Below are 21,720 nucleotides of genomic sequence, written 5' to 3'. Positions count from 1 at the left end.
CTAAACCCTCTGGCTTAAATGTAGTGCTTTGCTTGATTTTTTTTTCTTCCTTAAGAGTAAGGTTATGATTATTAAGCAGAATACTTCCAGAATGTTGAAAGATCAAGGGGGTTCACTTTGGTGGAAATGACTGTGCTTTATATATACATTTTCAACCTCCAGTTACTGCTGGACACACACACACTTTGGCATTTTCATTCATTTTTCCATCTCAGTTAACACATACCTTTTCACGGTGTTTCTTATCATAGCATATTAACATGGGGCCTATTTGTCTATAAACTGTTAGCAGCTGGAAGATTTAAGCATCATTTCCAATACTGTAGAAGACATCACATACTTTACTAAATATGTACTGTCCATTGCCTGCTTATTTACAGGATGTTCAGTTATATGTCGCTGATTGGAATCAAATGATTCATTCTAAGCCTGAGACAATTTAGGTGCAAATTAGATTTCAAAGTGAGTGTGTTAAGGCAGTTTTCCGCGCAGTTTAAGGCTTCTAGCATTTGAAGTTAACACACCTCTAAAATGCTATAGTCCGTTCCTCGGGCATACATAACAACTGCTTGAGTCGAGTACGTCCTCAGTCTCATAGTGAGCTTCATTTCTTCCTTGTTCTCGTTTTCCATGAGGCGATACTTCATGTAGCTGCTTCCAGTAAAAGTCACTGATGGTCCAACCGATACTTTAAAAAAAGGAGGAGAGGGATATGGCTCAAAGCTGCATTTCTCAGCAAGAAGGCTGCAGACAAAGCTGAAGGGTATTAAGGAGTTAAAAATCTTACCAGGGCACTGGCCACTGTTGCTTCCGTGGCAAACACAGGTAAACTTTCCTTCTCTGGGATCTGCTATACATTCTGTACCTTCAGGGCACAGATTCCCCTCACAGGCACTGCTCACAAGGGGACAGTTTCCTTCTGTAAATATAGATAATGGTTATATATAAATAGAGCAAGGTTTTATTTTTATCACATTCTTCCCAAACATGGCAATTTTTTTTAATGCAACGACTCCTAAAACTGAAAGCCTAATATGCTCCAGGCACAACAGGTGGTGAAAATTATAGCTGTGTTAAAGTAGGTGACAAGGAAATAAGCAAGAAATTACAGGAGACATGGGATTCCTAAACTGCTATAATATGAGCTCCAGCTGGGGGAACTGCTCACCTGACACCACATACTTTCTTCTCCCGACATGACGCTATCCTAAAATGTTACCTAGCTAAAGCTGAACAGATATTTTGGCTGCTGATCCACTTTTCTCAAGGGCACGCTATTTCCCCAAAGGTACTAGTAGAATTTCCCCTCAAAATCTATGCCGAAGATCTTGTGTCGGCTGCAGAATCCATTTAAAGACGACGGAAGGCAAAAATGAAATTCTTCAAGTGTTTAAGAGATACCTTATAACATATTAGCTAAATGAATAACTACCAGGTACATCTTCCCTTTCTCATGAAATTGCTAGGCTTAAGACTGGAGCCTTAAAAGTAAGGAGTGCAATTAAACCCTCTGCAATGTGAAAGATCATACACAATTTATTTCCTGGCATACTTTGTATGGTTACTTTACCTGTACAAAGACAGGCTGCAGTTCTCCGGTGATGCGGTGTGACAAAACTCAGCCTGGCAGTGCTGTGGGTTGACATGATGTTCTCATCTAGGGTCACTTTTTCTTCACAAAATTTCCAAGGGCAGTCCAGGCCTGAACACAACTTGAGGAAAACGTTGAGTATCCGGACGCCCAAGGTCTCTTCAAGGTCAGCCACAGAGGAGTTGATCTTATGGAGTAGGGCTCTGGTTGAATGCTGAGAACCAGCAGACTTTTCTACAAGCAGCAGCACATCAAGGTTCAATGGAGGATCAGACGGTTGCAAGCTAATAATCTGTATGTCATTTCTTCTGACTCCCAAGGTGGTCCTCAGAGCCCTCTGGAAATTGCGCCAATAGTCACCAATGAACTCCTCTGGGGCAAGGTTGGCAAAACGGAAAGCTATACTGTGGTTCAACAGTTCCTGCGTGATTTGTCTGATATGGACTGAAATGACAGCAGCGGTAGTAAACTTTCCATCTGTAACGGTAACGTTCAGCAGGTATTGTCCTACATCTAGCCTTTTGTGAGCTATCACCTTACCACCTGTGCTTGAGACAGAGAACACTGAGTCCATCTTGGGATCCAGGTGGTACGTCAAAGTGTCATAAACATCTTGATCAGTTGCATGTACTTTTCCAATGACACCGCCAGAATATTCCTCCCCAAAGGTGGTGATGAAGATTTCCAAGGGCAGAATTGCTGGAGGATGGATGCTTTCCTCAATGACCCTAATGTCCACGTAAGTCAAAGATGACAACTGAGGTCTTCCATTATCAGCCACCTAGTGGAAAATGATGCACAAGCATTGAGTTTCTGCTCAATTTCATCAGCTTTTAACTAGAAGCTTTATATGATTATTAAAGAGGTCAAAGTCTTTAATGAATGCTTTGTACAGAAGAATTGACCAGCAAAGAGCTGTCACATTTAAATAGTGCAATTTGCTTCCAACCTCTGGATAGCAATTAAGAACCATCCATCCACGTGTGGAGCTCCAAGTACTGGAACTATTTCCAAAGAGTTGCCAATGGTTCTTGAAAAAGCTATTGCTAAACCTGCCATCGTGCTTTATCAGCTCCTGTTTTTATTCCTGTCTTCATCTGCTATTGATAATTGTTTTATGGTTATAATTTTTGACCGTATCCTGCCTTAGTATTGCTGCGCAATGAAATATAGATAAAAATGTATTGAATGAAATAGTATGGCAAAAATAAAATAGTCTCCCTGTAGTCATAGCTCAAAATGAGAGATTCGTTTGCAGGTCGTAGCAAACGACTGTGACATATGCCATTCTAAGGTCTCAGACGACTGCATGGAATTCTTATTCACAAGAGCTTCCCTGTTCACTGCAATGGAGGTCACTTAGCGGCATACAAAAGTGCGCTTGTGGGTTCCCACCCCGTGAGATGAATGAGAGGAGGACTACATATAAGCAGAACTTCCGTTTATTCATCTAAGGGTACAATCCACCCCCGCTCCCAAGGAGGGGCTTTGCGGACCAGCAGAGCCAGTGTCACATCTGTGCCCTTGCAGTTGTGCTTGAAGGCAGGGTCAGGCTGCCCAGATTCAATCCAGATTTGATTGCTGCAGTAGATCCAGGCTGGCACAACCATTGGGCTTGATGCCATCATGAGCAGGCAGTGAGACCTGCTTGGGATCCAGTGGATTCCAGGCTGGCTCGGCTCCTCCCCACCTCTGCAACACCCTATTTTGGAGTCTTCTGTTGACAGCACTCTTACCTGCCCAGGAGTGATGCAATGGCAGCATATAGGGTAAAGGGACAGCTCCACCTAAGCCACCTTCCCTGAGAGCCCATGTAGCCAAAGAGACCAACTGCCTCTCTAAGCCAGCTGCAACACAGCATGATTATTCTTTAAGATCACTGACTTTATTTCAGAAGAATGGGTGAAAGCTGCAGTAAACACTCATGATGAAACCATTATGAAAAAGTGTACCATTTAGGTTTTTTTTTAAAAAAAATATGACTACCCTGTTTCTCATATTACGGTAAGATTTTAGAATGAAGAAAGATTTTAGACCACCTTCTTGCACCTCTTAGTTTCTGGGCACTCAGTAATTCTGAATGTTCTGGACTACGATGAGAAATATTAACAAGGAAGTAACCCATTTCAAACAGCAGATGGCACTTTGAAAGCTTTCTCCCCTTCAAGATCTAAACTCAAATAAATCTATTCTTTTTCCAGGAATCATAGAGCCACACACAAAACTATTCAATGAATGTATTTCTTGAGATACTGACAAGTTATCCGATTACGAATTTCCTAAATACGTTACTAAACGCGCCATTAAAATCAGAAGTCATCTATTTTGAGATTAGAAAGGAATTCTCTCCACTCCCTCCAGTTCAACTTAAATAGGAGTGAGGTTTTTGCCCTCTTGAGCTGGTGCTTTGAACGCTTAATGCACATGACTTAAGAGATGGTTCCCACAAATAACAGCAGGGCCCTTATTGAAACAACTACTCAGATGGACAGGGTGCAGCTTATAATTTACATGTTCAGGGGAAAGGAGCCAGGATCCTGCATGAGTTCACTACTTCAATGCTGTTGTTGCCTCTCAGGGTTGTTGTGAGGACAGTATGGAGAGGGGAAGAGCCATGTATTTCCCCTGGAGTTATTTGAAGGGAAGGAGAGATATAAAAGCAAAAATGAATGAATGAATTTTGTGCAGGTGCATTTGCCACGGGAAGAAACCTATGCTTACAAGAAGTTTCTTTGATTGCCATGTCATGCCTCAGTCAAGAGCAGTACTGGGTAGTGTAGCAGTAGCTCTCAGTATAGTCACAGTGAAGTATACTCCAGATTAGTGTTAACTGATTTATACATGCCACACTAAATCACTACTTGGAATATGCAGCAGCACTCACGGATATCTTAAGTTCAACTGGAAGCCTTTCTCTTTTTCACTGATCTATAACTCACTCTGGGAGCTTTCTCAGCTAAGAAGTGGAGTAAAATGTTTTACACACACACACACACACACACACACACACACACACACACACACACTGAAGTATTCCCTTCCCCATCACAAATACTACAATACATTTCAAGCACCATATTGTGAACATTTTGCACCTTAACATGAAGAAAATAATGATCCTTCACTTTGCGTTTTAGTTGAATAGCGGTTGTAAGTACTCCTTGTTGAGTAATCTCAAAAGCGCTGTCTTCATTCCCACTCACAAAGGTGAAAAGGAAAGGTGGCCCATTGTGGGAAGAATCCTTGTCTGTAACCATCAGCTGCTGGACATTGAACCCAATTGGCTTATTTTCCTATAAAAGCAAAAAAAAAAAAAAGTTGTAACAACAAGTAAAGTAGCAAAAAAATGCCATAATCTGTTCACTCTTCACATATGACAATGCTTAGGTAGCTAGAACAGCAGCAGCCACACAGAAAAATGGGAGTTATAAGCAAATTCTTGGGAGTCCCAAGATTTGAAGACCCCCAACCCGAAATAAAAATCCCAAAGGGGAAAGAAAGGTCCTATGGGAACAACTCCTGCATTCATTCCAAAAAACGACATGTATATGAATTTACATTCAACTGCAGCTTTTTTTTTTACTTTAACTCAAAATAATATGCACTTTATATAGCTTTTAAAGGTAAAGGTAAAGGGTCCCCTGACCATCAGGTCCAATTGTGTCCGACTCTGGGGTTGTGGCGCTCATCTCGCTCTATAGGCCGAGGGAGCCGGCATTTGTCCGCAGACAGCTTCCGGGTCATGTGGCCAGCATGGCAAAGCTGCTTCTGGCGAACCAGAGCAGCACACGGAAAAGCCGTTTACCTTCCTGCCAGCGCGGTCCCTATTTATCTACTTGCACTTTGATGTGCTTTCGAACTGCTAGGTGGGCAGCAGCTGGGACCGAGCAACGGGAGCTCACCCCGTTGCAGGGATTCGAACCGCCAACCTTCTAATCAGCAAGCCCTAGACTCTGTGGTTTAACCCACAGCGCCACCTGGGTCCTATATAGCTTTTAAAAATGTAAATAAGAACAGTTTAAACCTAAATAGTTTTAAATTGAACATATTTATTAAAAAAATAAAAAAGCTTTTGCAACCCCACACTTCACCCCTCCCCAAAAGCCCCATCCAAACTGAGCTTGAAGAAGTTGGAAAACAAAATATGGTAAATTGAGCAATGGAATCTGCTGGTAAAGAGAAGGACAAGCTGGTGTCAAGTTGAGTCCAACTGAGAGAGAGAGAAAGACGTGCTGAAAGGGATAGGGAGTCAGGTAGAAAGTGGTCAGTTTTATATCTCTGTGTTCCTATCTCTCCACTGCTGTCCTTTGCTCTGTCTCTTTCTTAGAGAAAGGAACACAAGAGAACAGAAGTAGAGGCACAACAATATAAAAAAGGGTAGAGAGAACAGAATATCAGGTTTTTTTAGACAGACATTGGATTTTCCTTTCACATTACATAACCTGGCTCGGTTATATGCTGAATGCTACTAAGTACCATCGAGCCATCGGGGGAAAACACCCTGGAGAAACAGAGCAAACTAATTTACTGGCTTAGGGGGGGGGGAAGAGACTTCTTAGCTTTCCCCTTTCCCCACAATTTATTTCTGATTAATAGGGTTACACTAGCATCTGCAAAATGACCAGATAGATAATATTATCTGAAAAAAACATAACAGGCTGTATTCAATTAACATTTACCCAGAGTAGAACCATTAAGGTCAATGCATTTTAAGTTAGTCCTGTCCATTAGGTCTCCTCTGAATAAAAGTTCGCTCAATACAACCCAATGCCTGTCCCTAGGAAACTTAAATTCTGCTTTAAGAGCCTACTTCAGATTTCTTGAGGAAGGTTTTTTTTTTTTAGCGTACTTAGACCTGCTAGGGTAGCTCAGCTGGTAGAGCATGATTCTCTTAGTCTCAGAGTCAAGGGTTCAAGACCCACATTGGGCAAAAGATCCTATAATTCTATGAGACTCTATGACTAATCGCAATCTCTGTGCCTAAAACCTATGAGAGGCCATGGCAGGCACATAAGGAGAAAATGAAAGGAAAAAATGTATGGGAATAGTTGATTCACTCCACAGTTGGGAACGTAACTCTGCTGTAATTTCTCTAAAATGGCCACTGCTGAGGTAGGCTGGAGAGTGGAATGAGATACTGAGCTGACCAATTAGGACAATTCTTATGTGTAAAACAGCTGAGAGCTAAAAGATCCAGGATTACTTCCTGCCTGTGTTGTAACCTTCTTGTGAAGTAAATCTCTTAATCTCTCTGTCATTCCACTTCCTATCTGGTTAAAAGGAGGACAAAGCTCACTGTCTCCCATTCTTTGTCTGGTTCATACATTTATGCTGTAACCCTATCGTGTCCGAGGCAATAGACTCCGTCATGTTGGCACAATTAGAACCTCTGCTTCTGTGACTGATTTTCACCATACTGAAATCAAAGATTCAGCATTGTACTGTATTGCATTATTATAAGAGGAATGGATACGTTGGGCAAACTGGATTCAACTCCACCGAGCTGTTTCTTTCATATCCTACCACACAATAAGCTCTCTGCGTACCGTTAAAAAAACCCAAACACCCCCAAACCACTTATAAGAGCACATTCGCCAACATCCCTCTGCTGTTCTCCAGCTCAATCAACACTACAATCTCTCTCCTTTCCAAGTGCATCTACACATCATTCTTGGTCAGTGAGTAATGGAAATTCCAAGATTCCTTCCCATTCCAAATCCGACCTTCAGACGAGACTGTACAAACTTGCTTCTTGGTGCAGTCAGTTTAGATTTGGGAGTGAACACAAGGCTGTTAACAAACTAATCGAAGGGTGCCTATTTTGATCACAGCACAAGGCCCTGCAAATTGTTAACAATTGCCACTCTTGATTACTCGCTAACTACTGCTTTCCAGCAAATCAACATTACGGAATCAATGAAGTGCTTTTCGTAATATCGAGGATTCAATAAAGCTGCTTATTGTAGGACGGTAGCCCTCCACAATGTGGTGTGCGCCTATGCCCTGCTTTTGGAAACACAACTTTCTTACCCTCTCCTGTTGTTCAGGGAGGAAAGTAAAGGCATTTTCTCTCCCAAAAGTTGGGCTTTTGTCAAAAGTACCAGCAGCGCCATGCTGTAACATCCTGCAAAAAACTGTCAGGAACAGGGAGGGGGGGGGGAAATACCCTCTTTCTTCTCTGAGGCTGCAACATGGAGTAACTTATTTCCCCTCCCGTTTTTTGTTTTTCTTTTCAGGAGGCAGTGGGGAGACATTTTACAAGTCCATGCTCCCAAAGTCCAGTGCGCAGCAGGGGGGGGGAAGAATGGGAAGGAAATGAAAAACGATTTTGCTCAAAAGCTTTTGCAGAAAACAGCAGCTGTGCCTTGTTGCTGCCTCTTGCAAAAAAAAAAAACTAATGGGAAGAAAAGGAGGCCACCTCCATTAATACCCATTCCCCATTGAGAAAAGAAGCAGCAATTTCTTTACCTCCCCATTAGCTTTTCTTGCAGGAGGAAGCTGGAAGGCATGGCTGTCACTTTCCTGCTCAACTAGTAAGAACAATACGATCTCTTCTTTCCTCTGTGGAAAATGGTGGCAGTGGTTGGGGTGGGAGATAGCTTCCATCCCCAGAAGCTGTGCTTTGGCAAAAGGCACCAGCTTCGTCTTACCTCTTTTGCTTCCTGCCAACCCCCCACAGAAGGGAAATTAAAAAATACTCCTTCTGGGGAGAGGAGGAGAGGTTTCTTCCCCTTCTCACTGGACTTTTGTAGGACACAGCAACAGAGAGGTGCTGTTTGCTATGTCTTCTAAACCCCACCAAAAGGACAAATACTTATTCCTTCCTTGAATCACCTGTACAGGCTGTGGGAACCAAGGCCTAGAGGGTTCAGTGGTGACACAAGTGGTCTGGCTAGGAAGCCAAGCCAAATTTTGCTTACCATTACCAGTATTATCAACTTCAAACTGAAATAAAAATATTAACATTTTAATATACTACAGGACCAGTGCTTTTCTTCTAGAAAAAAAAGGTCACAGTACTGTACCCCCAGTACCCCCAGAGAAAAAGGCACTGCCCAGGACCTTGGTGGCAATGACCAAACTATTAAGTCTCACTAAGGACCGATTCAAACATTTATTGATGGTGTGGTCCTCTCCCTGACAATCCACACAACTATGTTTCCCATTAGCGTGTCTGTTCTCCATGTGATATATAAATTACCTGGATAATAATGCTGTAGTTCTCCTTGGAAAACACTGGTGGGTTGTCATTTACATCGGATACATCAATATTAACTGTAGTTGTGTTGACTCTAGGCGGGCTTCCATTGTCAGATGCTTGAACTGTCAGAGTGTAGCCAGAAACCTTAAGAGTGAAGCACATGGAGATATTAAGAAAAATAGGCAATTAAAAAAGAAATTAAACAATATTAGAATACTGCATATTCTTATTGCTGTTGCATTATGGCATTTGGTATGGTATATCTGGGATCTTATACTGTGAGAGTGCTTGTTGTCTTCACACATTCACTGTTTAGACATTAACTGCACATCATCTCTGCTATCCTATCATGAACCCAATTCTCTAAACCAGACTAAAAACACGATACAGTCTCCTAGGCTCTTATTACACAGAGTTTCCCTCCATCATTTCCTAGAGATGTCCAAATCAGAAAACCATAGTTACCACCTTGCTTCCAAACTATGATTTGAAGCAAGAACATAAACCTTGGGTTAGAGGTAAGATCCTAATTGCGATTTGTCAATTCTGTTGTCACAACAAAATATGGTAGGAGACAGCTAGGATGTGGAGAAGGAAACCCACATGTGAGGAAGGAGCATGCAAGACAAAACACAATCCTAACCCGGCAAACCATAGTTTAGGAGACATAGACTCATGGTATCTGAGCCAAGTTACTTTCATAAGTACTGCACCTTCCTGCTATAATCTTCTGTAGTGAAATGCCCTGTTCTCATCTGCTGCCTTATATACACTTTTATTTATTGTCGTTACAAAACTGCCAAATGCAAAACCAGTAATACTTAACTGCTGTTGGCATTATCAGCTACAATTATGGATGACATCTACAAACAGCAGAATTGATAAGGCAGGCTCCAAAATCAGAGGTTCTGATTTCCAGATAGGCTTGAGACTTGCACAATCCCTTCCTCCTACTACTTAAGAACTGCCTTGAGAGAATAACCAGCAATAACCAGATCTTTCCTCTCTCTGGCACACTAAGGTCTTCCCCCTGACCTTTTCTAAAGATTACCCCAGGCATCCCCAAACTGCGGCCCTCCAGATGTTTTTTCCTACAACTCCCATGATCCCTAGCTAACAGGGCCAGTGGTCAGGGATGATGGGAATTGTAGTCCAAAACATCTGGAGGGCCGAAGTTTGGGGATGCCTGGATCACCCATTTAAAAACCCCATGGAACAAATGGAGATTATGCCACTCTCTTACACTTGGAAAGCTATGCCTTGAATCTCAAAATGTAGCAGCTTACCTTCTCTCTGTCGAGAGGTTTTGCCACCTTAACTTCACCCAAGGCCGGGTCAATTGTGAAAGGGCTCCCTTGGTTGCCATCGATAATTGTGTAGCGAATGTGGTTGTTCAAAGGCCCATCAGGATCTGCTGCCATAACCTAGAGGAAATCAAGTTCCCATTTAAAAAATAAGTCGAGATAATAGACACGGGTGCACTTTCAAAAATCTCACAATTTAGGTTTAGCATACTACAGACTTAAGGGAAAAAGCAATGTTCAAAATGCACAAGTGTCTTCTGAATTATTTTGCCTTTCATCTCATGGAAAATGCATTTGCAATACAGAATATTTTACAATTTCCACTGAAGAATTTTAGGCTTTCCATATAGATTTTTTTTCTATAAATCTACACACGTGCATGTGTCTCTTTATCATTATCACACACACACACACACACACACACACACACACACACACACACATGACAGGGGATGAGGGAAATTGAATTACGTACTGTAATAACCGATTGTTCAACTTCAGCATCTTCACTGATTACTGCTGTGTAAGTGTCTTGACTGAATGCAGGAGTGTTGTCATTGATATCTGTTACATTTATATTTACTGTCACAACATCACTCAAGGAAGGTGTCCCTCCATCTGTGGCTTCCACTGTCAGATAATACTCCGGGGAGCTCTCATAATCAAGACTTCCAATAATAAAAATAGCACCTACAAGGGAAAAAACAAACAAATCACAGGTCAGGACACACTTCTATTAAGGGAAATATGGAGACAGAGGGAACTTTCAAAACTACTCAGTAAGTAATTTCAGGGTCAGCGGCTGCTTCTGCGCTTTCGAATGTCTTTTGTGCCTGTCATAATGCACTGCTGCATCTCTTTGCTTTGCGGAGCAAGCAAAATAGCTGAAAATTTGACTCATGGAAATGAAGGAAAGCTTTTAAAGTTAGATCAGTTTGCATAAATCCTCTATGGAAGTAGCACGGCAATGCCCGTAACTGGCTGCATTCCTTGTTCGTGGTGTTTGCCCTTGAAAGTCTGGATATATGATGACTTAGTGAACATTGGAGGAATGACTGCTAGGAAGAGTGCAGAGAGAAGAAACACCCTGGTGCACCTGTAGCAGCAAAACTTGACACCTTCATTTGCCCCACTTGCAATAAAACATGTCTCTGCCATACCAGTCTCTACAGCCACAGCAGGCGCTGTAACTCTCCAGTGGTTTGGCTTTACCCCCCGAAGGTCTCCCAAGACAGACAGATTCCAACAACGGTAAAGAGTATTTACTCATGAACAAAACACCCACCATTACTGCCTTTAAAAAAATACACAATTCAGGGTTTATGCAAGCAAATAAATTGAGCACATAAATATCTTTCATAAACATGAAGCTTATTGCATTTTGGACTTGCATCTTTTTCCACAAAGAAAAGAAAAACATCCTTACCTCGGGGAGCATACAAACAAACAAACAAACAAACAAATAAATAACTCAACTAAAAACTAGTGTTACAGTGTAATAACCATTTCCCAAAACTTTCTACTATTTTGCTTATTTTCTATCTTCTACAGGTTCTGTAAATAAATAGAATCTTAGCATGTGTAAGTTAAGCTCATTGAACTGTCAAATCAGTTGTTTTAAGAAGACATGTTATTTGGGGAGGGCAATACTAAGTTTGGGTTACCAAATCCGATTATTTTTTCCTGCTGCAAATGTTTACCTGTTTTTGAATCAATACTGAATTTCCCATGTTCATTTCCACTGATGATAGAATAGGTGATTTCGGCATTAGCTTCGATGTCCCGGCTAGCAGCATAGACCTGAAGAACCTCCATTCCAACCACTGTGTCTTCTGATACAGTTGCACTGTACTCTTTGTATTCAAAGACAGGAGGGTTATCATTTATATCCAGAACAGAAATAACAAGGGTGCCAACAGAAGACAGCCTTCTTGGGGAACCTTCATCCTCAGCTTTCAAAGTCAGAGAATACACAGCATGTAACTCCCGATCCAAAGGCCTTTCCAACTGAACAATTCCAGAGAATTCATCAATAGAAAACTGCCCATCTGCGGAATTTATCAGGGAGTAGTGAATCTTTCGATTTAATCCTATGATTAAAAGGACACAGAGAACATAACAAAGTTCTTAGTAGCATTCTAAAACGCATTTCTTCAGCAACAACCCTGAACAAACGAACTATGTAAGGTGGAAAATGAACTGTGTAAGATGGGAAAAGACAAGGAACATGCAATCATCCATATGTTTTGGCTCAATCGTGATTACACACCATACAAGGAATTGCACTAAAGTTTGATTTGTGACCAAGGCGGCCTAAGGAACGCCCCCACCCTGAGTCATGAGTACCAGGTATCCACAAAAGCACTCGTCATCTTGCTAACAGCAAATATGTCATTTCCCAGGGGAAAGAGGACTGTATTATGAAGTGTATGCCCTGATCCAATGCAGAGGTGGGCGTCAAAAAGATGAGACAACAGATTACTGAAGAATAGAAATGCCAACTGAAGAACAGACCCTGCTGGGAAAGGTGAATAAAGGAAGCTTTGAGAGCTGCTGATTCAATACAATTGGGGCAAGCCATTTACAGAGAACACACTTCCCCTGCTTCCTCACCTTTCTAGTGGAGTTTTCTTTGGCTGACACTTCCCTTTTCCACCTTCCTTCCTTTCTGTTGTTGTCAGCTCTGCTTAACAAATGAGCCTCACCAAATTGATTTGGTGTTGCCTGGGGCAGAGAGGAGGGGGACAGGGCCAAATGCAAATCAGCAGCTTAAGTGCTAGAATGAAAGTATCTGTGAGACTGAGGCAGGCAGGCAGAACTAATGAGGAAGAGGCCACAGGCTCAAACCATAGGTGGTGCAGTTTAGGGTACACTATTTGCGCAGGAAGCCCAACAGGCAACTGCAGAGCCTAACTTTTGCCTTATGGAACTCGGGAGCACAAGAGCACACCCATCACTCCCTTGCAGCAGTCATATCAAGGAACCCCAGGGTTGAAAAGCACACAACCCATAGCAGCAACTTCTGAACACTGGGTAAGCAACATGGTCAAATAGAAAGGAGGGAGAATGGGAGGGAAGGGGGAAGGGAGGGAGGGAGAGAAACAATAGCTGCACCACAACTGCAGAATTTATTTTGCACATTTACAACTAGGATTAGGCGATTAAAATTTAGCATGTGTGGCATGTGTGTGTCTCTGCGTGTGTGTTTTATGACGCACAATCTGAGAAAAGGGTTGGACTGAAAATATAAAAAGCAAACTAACAGATATCTTTAAGATTTCAGCATTAGTGTTGGATTAAAAATGCAACTCAATCAAGCCTACCTGCATCGGCATCTGTAGCTTGCACTCTTGTCAACAGAGTTTTCACCTCTGTGTTCTCAAATACTGTGATGGAGTATGGGTCTGCTGTGAACTCTGGGGTGTTGTCATTCGTATCTTCTATATTCAGAATAATCTTAGCTTGGCAAAACCTTCCTCCTCCATCTGATGCCTTGACCATAAGAGTATACACTGCTTTCTGCTCACGGTCAAGTGCCCCTAGTGTTTTCAGCTCACCTATACATGGAAGTAATAAAAACAAAGCAAATAAAAGGCTTTAAAAACAAGAACCGAGCATCCCACAAAGATCTGGAAACGTTTGAGTTGAGCAATCTTTTAAAGAACAAAATTCCCCTAGTGGCATAATTCAGAAGTGATATCTGACATTTAAACATGGCTGCACACTGCTAACCTGTCTTGAACAAAATGTCAGTCTTTTCAGCACTTAAGACGATTATTGTTTTGTAAGGCAGTTTTCCGCAATCTGCTGCCTTCCCGATGTTTCCAGCTACAACTTTCAGCAGCTCGTATGGTCAGGGAGGATAGGGCACAGATCAATCAAACTTTCAGAAGAAATAATGGCACAGCTTATATTATCTTCTGAATATTACCTGTTTCCGGACTGAGCATGAAATCTTCTGTTCCAGGACCGTGTAATGTGTAAGTTATTTCTGCGTTGGAGCGAATATCTGCATCTGTGGCTGAGACCTGCATGATGAGTTTGCCAGGCAGTGAATCTTCTGGGACAGACTCCATGTACAATGCCTGAAAGTTTTTAAGAGTAGCATTGAGAAAGCGCATTAAGGGAACTAGATCTGGGCACTACAGAGATTGGATCATTAAGATTAGATATTAAAAGCTTTTGAAACGTGCAACACAAAACATGAAAATATACTGTACAGTGGTTTAAGAACAGCTTAGTTTATGAACAGCTTGGATTAAGAACGCTGCAAACGAGGAAGTAGGTGTTTTGGTTTGTGAACTTTGCCTTGGAAGCAGAACATGTTCCGCTTCCTGTTGGGTGTGTTCTATTTGTAAATTGAGTCCCCTGCTGCTATGAGAAAGCACGCCTTGGTTTAAGAACACTTTGGTTTAAGAACTGACTTCCGGAACGGATCAAGTTCATAAACCAAGGTACCATTGTACTTCTGATTCTCTCACTTCACTGTGTATTTCACTGTCTAGTTTTTTACTTTTTATGTGTGTGGAGGATTAAATAAATTTCCTTGGGCCTGTTTATAACATTAAGTCCAAAATGTTGTTTATGAAGTGACACAAGGAAAGCGTGGATTTTACGTAGACCCCTGTGGTAGGGACTAGGCCATGGAAGCTTCCGTTAACTAGAAGGCAGCTTGACTCACAAAGTTTTGAACTATAAAGCCTTAAACGGCTCAGGACCGGCATACTTCAAGAACTGCCTCTCCTCATCAGAACTAACTTGTACCCTGCATTCATAATCAGAGACCCTTCTTTGCATGCCTCTTTCATGCGAGGTCTTGGGGGGGGGGGCAACACGAGAACAGGCTTTTGTCGGTGGCTCCCTGCTTGTGGAATGCTTTCCCTAGAGAGGCTCGCCTGGCCCTTTGTTACATATCCTTAGGCACCAGGCAAAAACATTCCTCTACTCCCAGGCCTTTGGCTAATTAAACAATCTATGGCCTTTTAAGCTGGGGAAGAGGTACTGTATTCGTTTGTTATTTATGCTATATATATTATTGTGTTTCTATATTGCAAACCTCCCTGCAATCTTCAGATAAGGGCAATGTTGAAATCCAATTAATAAATAATTAATAGCAAATTATTGTTTCTGTTTTCTAGATATTCCACATAACCGCAAATAATTAACACCGGTATGTACTGACAGGCAGAGGTTACTTAAAGCTTTCAAGGAGGATCAGTGGAATTTTTCCCAACTTTCCTTTCCAAAGTAATTACTTAATAAATTATTTTCAAAGTGTAGAATATATTTATTTGAGTCTGAAAGCAAATGTGTGCACGAAAACCCCATGCTAGTACCTTTTCACAAACAGGGGTGTTGTCATTCGAATCAAGGACCTTCACTTCCACCACAGCTTTTGTTGTGAACATCCCATCAGTAGCAGTAATATTCAGAAGATAATTATCCTTTACTTCTCTGTCCAGAGGTTTTCGGACATATACTTTCCAATCGTTCTCGATATTTTCTACAGCAAACTGTCCCAATGGATCGCCTCCTAAACAATGGATAGTTAGAAGGCAATTCAAATCAGAAATGGCAAAACGTCATTATAGGGGTGAAGGGGAAAGACCTGCAATAAAATAACATTTCATAATATTTAGAAAGTATTACTGCTCCTTTGGTAATAAAAGCCTCGGGAAAGTATTACTGCTCCTTTGGTAATAAAAGCCTCGGGAGAGCAAAGAAGGGGAAAGACCTGCAATAAAATAACATTTCATAATATTTAGAAAGTATTACTGCTCCTTTGGTAATAAAAGCCTCGGGAGAGCAAAGACTGCATTCCAGAATTCCGGTCTTTGCATACGAAGAGCTGTGCTGAATCAGACCAAACTGCCCCTCCAGCCTAGTATCTTGTTTTCACAACAACCAGATGCTTCCATGGAAAACCCACAAGCAGGACCTGAACACAGCACTGTCTCCCCACTATGTTTGCCAGTTACTGGTATTCGTAGCAACGCTGCTTATGATTCATCCTGTAAGTAGCAAACAGCCCTCATAACTGGCTGCCACTGTTACTTGTGGGAAACTCATAACCAATGCCCCTCAGCTCTGACATGTTTTGTGGGTAGGGGATGAGATATGCAACAGCAGATACACAGCTTGTTGCTACACAAAAGCCGTATCTTGGAAAGTAGTTGTCCGTCCCCGTCCCCGTCCCCCCTGAAGCTTGCAGTCAATTACTAGCAATTTTGCAAATAAAAACAGCATTGCAAAATACATAACATAAAAAAGAACCATACTTTTTTCATGCTTCATACTTTTTTGGGTATACAATTCATGTAGTAATTATACAACTGTGCCCAAGAAATTAGAAATTTATATTGGGTTGGATTATTATTTAGGGTTATTTTTTTGGCGGGGGGGTTGTTGCAGTTTGCTAATTTGTTGTATTTCCGTGTATAGATCTTATTATGATTTACGTGGAAATTGTTTCAATTTGGTTGTGTGCTTTTTGATAATACATGTATGGGGAATATGATGGTGAATCTCATAAACAAACGGAGAAGGGAAACTATAAACCAGGCACCCCCAAACTTTGGCCCTCCAGATGTTTTGGCCTACAACTCCCATGATCCCTAGCTAACAGGACCAGTGGTCGGGGAAGATGGGAATTGTAGTCCAAAACATCTGGAGGGCCAAAGTTTGGGGGTGCCTGCTATAGACTTAAAATTGTAGGAACTCTATCTATCTATCTATCTATCTATCTATCTATCTATCTATCTATATTAAATTTATCTAGAGCCAAATAATTTTGTCACCATTTCTAAAGGTTTACCTGTAATAAAATAGTTGACCTGTCTGTTAGCATCATCTGAATCAGCGTCCGTGGTGCTTAAAATAGCAACAACTCCTCCAGTTGGGTCATCTTCACTGACTGTCCCTTTATAGATCTCTGCAGTGAAGCGAGGAGGGTTGTCATTCACGTCAGTCACGGAAACTTCAACCATTGCAGTGGATGACAACTGCATTTTCTCAGCACGATCAGATGCCACCACAGTAATTCTGTACTTGTCCTGCTTTTCATGGTCAAGCTCTCTCAGTGTAGTAATCCAACCAGTTTCCATGTTTATGGCAAAAGACTCTGTGATGTCCGTATGTTGTGATGTCTCTAGCCTGTACATTACCTGCCCATTCATCCCCGAATCCTGGTCAAGTGCTTTCACTTGTATGACTTTTGTTCCTACTGGCATGTTTTCCACAATGTACGCTTCATATGGATTGGATTCTAAGATTGGTTTGTGGTCATTTGCGTCTTTTATTTGAATGCTTATGTCAACAGAGGAAACAACTCTGTATTCTTCATTTAAATAGTATGCTAGCACTGAGAACTGGTACCACTTAGTGGTCTCATGATCAAGGCTCTTTTCAAGTTTCAGCCTTCCGTTCTGCTTGTCTATCACAAAAAAATCATCTCTGTTGCTTTCAGGGGCATTCCCCTTAACAAGGGTGTACAGCAATGGCTGTGTGTGCTCTGCTCGTACAATGTCAATCTCCGTTCCAATCGGAGTACCTTCAGAAAGTGTGTAAGAATAAAATGGTTCTGAAAATTTTGGCAGAGATACTTCAGGGGGGAGTATTCTAACATAGAGAGGAACCCTGGAATCCTTTTTGGGGGATCCACCATCCTGCGCTCTGACAAAGAAGGTGAGAAACTCATTTTCTAAACCAATTAAACTTTCTTTCGTGGTTATTACGCCTGTCAAGTGATCGATTTCTAAATTCTCTTGGACATTTTCAGAATCGGCTTCGATTGTATAGGTGATGTCCGCATTGGTGCCTTCGTCAGCATCCGAAGCTAAAACCTTGATGACAGATGTGCCTTTTGGAACATTAGACCCAATGTTTACTTCATATTCCGTTGCTCGGAACAAAGGGGCATTATCATTAACGTCAGTAAGTATTACGTTGATGCTGCAAAAAGCCACTTTCCCGCCAGAATCCTTGGCCATTAACCTAATGAAGATTACTTTTTCAGCTTGAGTTTCACGATCGAGCTTTTCCAGAGTAAATATCTGCCCCCTTTCATTAGTATAAAACCTATCTTTTGCAAAATCATTCACAATATGGTATGTGATGTATCCATAGCTGCCAGTATCTTTGTCAGTTGCTTTAACTTCTGTCACCAGGGTATGCAATGGAGCATTCTCGGCTAGTTCCACTTCATATTCATTCTGACCAAAAACAGGGCTGTGCAAATTGGCTGCAATAACATTTATGAGAACCTGAGCGGAACTTCTGAAGACCCCATCAGAAACAGAGACATTAAGACGGTAAATGGGCTTCAGAGACTGTTTGTGCAAGTTTGAAAGGGTGATGACCCCCGTTTTGCTGTTGATTGCAAAATTCATATGATCATTGCCTGTTAATATGGAATACTCCAGCTTCTTTGTATCTGAACTGTCCGCATCAGAGGCCTTTACACAAGTCACAAAGTGCCCACGGGGAGCCAATTCACTGATGTTAGCTTCATAAAGCAGTTGGTTAAAGACTGGTGGGTTATCATTCAAGTCTGTTACATCAACGCTTACAGTAATGTCCGTGCTCAGTGGAGGCATTCCGCTGTCTATTGCTCTTACTAGCAATGTGTGATGCTGAATCTGTTCATAATCCAAACCCCTTGCTGTCAGAATGAACCCAGTGCTACTATCTATGTGAAAATAATCATCGCTGTTGTTTTGTACCAAGTGATAAGAAATCCCTCTGTTTGCTCCAGAATCAGCATCTGTAGCCCTGACTTGTACAACAGATGTTCCAATTACCGAAGCCTCAGAAAGGGTGGCGGCATAAAACTGCTCTGTAAAGACAGGAGGATTATCGTTGATGTCTTCAACTATTATGTCAACAAACACCTCGGCATGGGCTCCAGTCAAGGAATCAGTCGCACGCACGCTCAGTTTGTAGGCAGGGTGGGACTCAAAATCTAGAGGGGCAAAAGTATTGATAACTCCTGTGTTAAAGTCTATAGTAAACTGACTGAAAGGGTCTCCATCTGTGATGCTATAAAACACTTTGAGCCCTTCTGGGCTGTTTGCTTGCACATGTACAACAGGACTATGGACTTGGATGTTTTCCGGTATCTCTGCACTGTAAAAAGCTCTTTCAAATACTGGCATGGCTTTATTCACAACCGTGATAGGGACTGTCACTTCAGCAGAAAAACTCGGCTCTCCGCCATCTTTTGCGACCACAGTGAGGAGATATTCTTTATTTAGTGTGTCTGGGTCAAACTGTTTCTTGAGAGAGATTTCGCCAGCATCTCCTATCTGGAAGTGGCCATAGAGTTCCTTGAGGTAATAGTGCACTCGTCCATTTCTGCCAATGTCTTTATCCACAGCGGTGACACACCGAATAACTTGGCCCACTTCAGTATCTATTTTAACGGTGGCATAATAAGGAAGGTTGACAAAAACAGGGGCATTGTCATTCGTGTCTTCTACAGTGACCTTTACCACAACATGTGCAATTAGGGATGGCTTATGCTCTGCAGTCACTTCCACCACAATATCAAAAGATTCCTGCAGCTCACGATCAAACGGTATTCCGGTAGTTGAAAGGACTCCTGAAGTGTAGCTAATTTTAAACCTAATGTCTGGGTTTAGAATATGATAAAACAAAGGCTCATTTATTTGACTCCCTACAGCAGTGATAACAGCTATTGTTTTCGCCTCCGTGGAATTCTCTTGGACCACAGCATTGTAGGAACTCTGCGTGAACTTTAGCTGACTTGCCTTGCTCTCTTTCACATTAATTTTTACAGAGGTGGTGCTTGAAAACCGGCCATCAGAGGCTCTGACGGTCAATTCATATCTGCTTCTTAACTGACTCGTGTTTTGTACAGTTATCTGCCCAGTCTTGGAATCGATCGAAAATTTTTCTCCAATGTTTCCTTCAGTGATAGAATACATTAGTTGTGAAAAGACTTCTGAATCAGCATCTGTGGCATTGACCGTAACAACTTTCACTCCTTTATAGGTTGGTACCAAAACAGTTGCTTCATACAAATCTTTAGAGAACACAGGAGGGCAATCGTTGATGTCAATTACGTAAATGGTAACATTGGCTGTGTATTCTGCAAATAAGCGCGGCGTCCCCATGTCATACACGTCCACTGAAAAGCGAAATATACTTGTCTCTTCATAGTCCAAACTCATTACTGTACGAATGGCTCCTGTACTGGAATCAATGGCAAAGTACTTGTGGGCAGATGGCTCGACAATCTGATAGACGAGCAAAGCGTTTGTTTCTTTGTCAGCATCCGTAGCACGTATTACTAATGGAACGTTCCTGTCTGTCAGAACCACACTGTTAACGGAAGCCGATTCGCTGATGAGTCCTGTGTATTCTGCTTGCGTAAAAGCTGGTGCATTATCGTTCTCATCTTGAAGATGCACCAATACAGTAGTGTTTGTGGACTGGCCAGCCATGTTGGTTGCCTGTACAGTCAGACTATAAAAAGGCAACATTTCAAAATCGAGTGTCTTCTGAGAGGTGATGACACCGGAATTTGGGTTGATAGTGAAGACATCACCTATATTACCATCTTTTATCTCATAAACTACAGATGACTGGCTGAATGCAGTGACCATTCCAATGAAACTGCCAATGCTGCTCCCTTCACTTATTTCCGTGGAATATTCTCGCATTGTGAATTTTGGCGATGCGTTATCAGAGATCGTGACTGAAATGTGCACAGATGTTACTTCACTCTTCGGAGGGTTCCCTTTGTCTGTGGCCTTCACCATCAGAGTGTACTCATCCTGACTGCTGCGGTCCAATTCTTTTGCAGTGGTAATACTGCCTAAGATTGGGTGTATATTAAAAGCGTTTCCGATATTCCCTGTTAATAAAAAAAGACAAAAATTGACAATCAGAAAAAAATGGAAGTACATTTGCAAGCAGCTATACACACACACACACATTCAAGTGGTAGAAAATATTAAGTGCTGAAATATTTTAAATGGAAAAAAAAAACACTGCATTCAACTAATGACTTAGAATACTACTCAGAGCAGACCCCTGAAAATCAAGGGACCTCTTAAATTAGTTCTAAGTCTATTGAGTTCAGTGTGTCTACTCTAACACGTATACCCAGCTTTCCCACAACTGTTATGCTGCAATAAATATCCTATAGTAGGTTAGTTTTATTTAGAAAATCTGACAACATATTTTATACTAAATTATGCTATCACTTCAGATTATGAATGCTATTAATACAGAGCTTCTTTTTTAACTTTATGGCATTTCTTTAAACAATTCAAGTAAAGAAAAAGACAAACACTATACACAATGTGGAACTCGAATTAAACTTTTAAAATACTTTAAAATCAAGGAAAACACTGCTTTAAATGAGTCTCAAGTGACTCTTAATTACATGAATGTCGCTTTATGAGATTATTTCTAAATCAGCAATACTTCAGTGAATTTTGTCTTTCAAATTGCTCCCACTTAAAATGGGAGTTTATGTACTGTATAAAAAAACTTCCATTTGAGAAATACAAACTGCAAATTTGACTGCTTAAGAAAATCACCACGCAAAAGCCTTTCAAAATGAAGGCTGAAGTACACTGGGGTTTTACACTTCACAA

General features: G+C 41.5%; 1 protein-coding gene across 6 annotated transcripts in view; it reads right to left on the bottom strand.

The window, feature by feature from the left end:
- Positions 1 to 21,720, bottom strand: part of FAT1 (FAT atypical cadherin 1) — a 112,142-nt gene that overhangs the window by 17,356 nt on the left and 73,066 nt on the right. For all 6 annotated transcript variants that reach the window (XM_060278780.2, XM_060278782.2, XM_035111841.3 and 3 more), the window contains exons 10-21: positions 16,911 to 20,972; positions 15,433 to 15,629; positions 14,028 to 14,181; positions 13,420 to 13,653; positions 11,797 to 12,186; positions 10,572 to 10,786; positions 10,079 to 10,216; positions 8,793 to 8,936; positions 4,687 to 4,884; positions 1,571 to 2,372; positions 788 to 919; positions 525 to 688 (exon numbers count right to left, since the gene is read on the bottom strand). In XM_060278780.2, coding sequence (XP_060134763.2) covers positions 525 to 688; positions 788 to 919; positions 1,571 to 2,372; positions 4,687 to 4,884; positions 8,793 to 8,936; positions 10,079 to 10,216; positions 10,572 to 10,786; positions 11,797 to 12,186; positions 13,420 to 13,653; positions 14,028 to 14,181; positions 15,433 to 15,629; positions 16,911 to 20,972 — 6,830 coding nt within the window. The remainder of the gene's footprint in view (positions 1 to 524; positions 689 to 787; positions 920 to 1,570; positions 2,373 to 4,686; positions 4,885 to 8,792; positions 8,937 to 10,078; positions 10,217 to 10,571; positions 10,787 to 11,796; positions 12,187 to 13,419; positions 13,654 to 14,027; positions 14,182 to 15,432; positions 15,630 to 16,910; positions 20,973 to 21,720) is intronic.

The sequence above is a fragment of the Zootoca vivipara genome, chromosome Z1 (genome assembly GCF_965207765.1).
Source record: "Zootoca vivipara chromosome Z1, rZooViv2.hap1.1, whole genome shotgun sequence".
In the NCBI taxonomy this organism is placed as follows: domain Eukaryota; kingdom Metazoa; phylum Chordata; class Lepidosauria; order Squamata; family Lacertidae; genus Zootoca; species Zootoca vivipara.
Note: the sequence above shows the minus strand (reverse complement) of the source record. Positions and strands in the feature narration are given on the sequence as shown.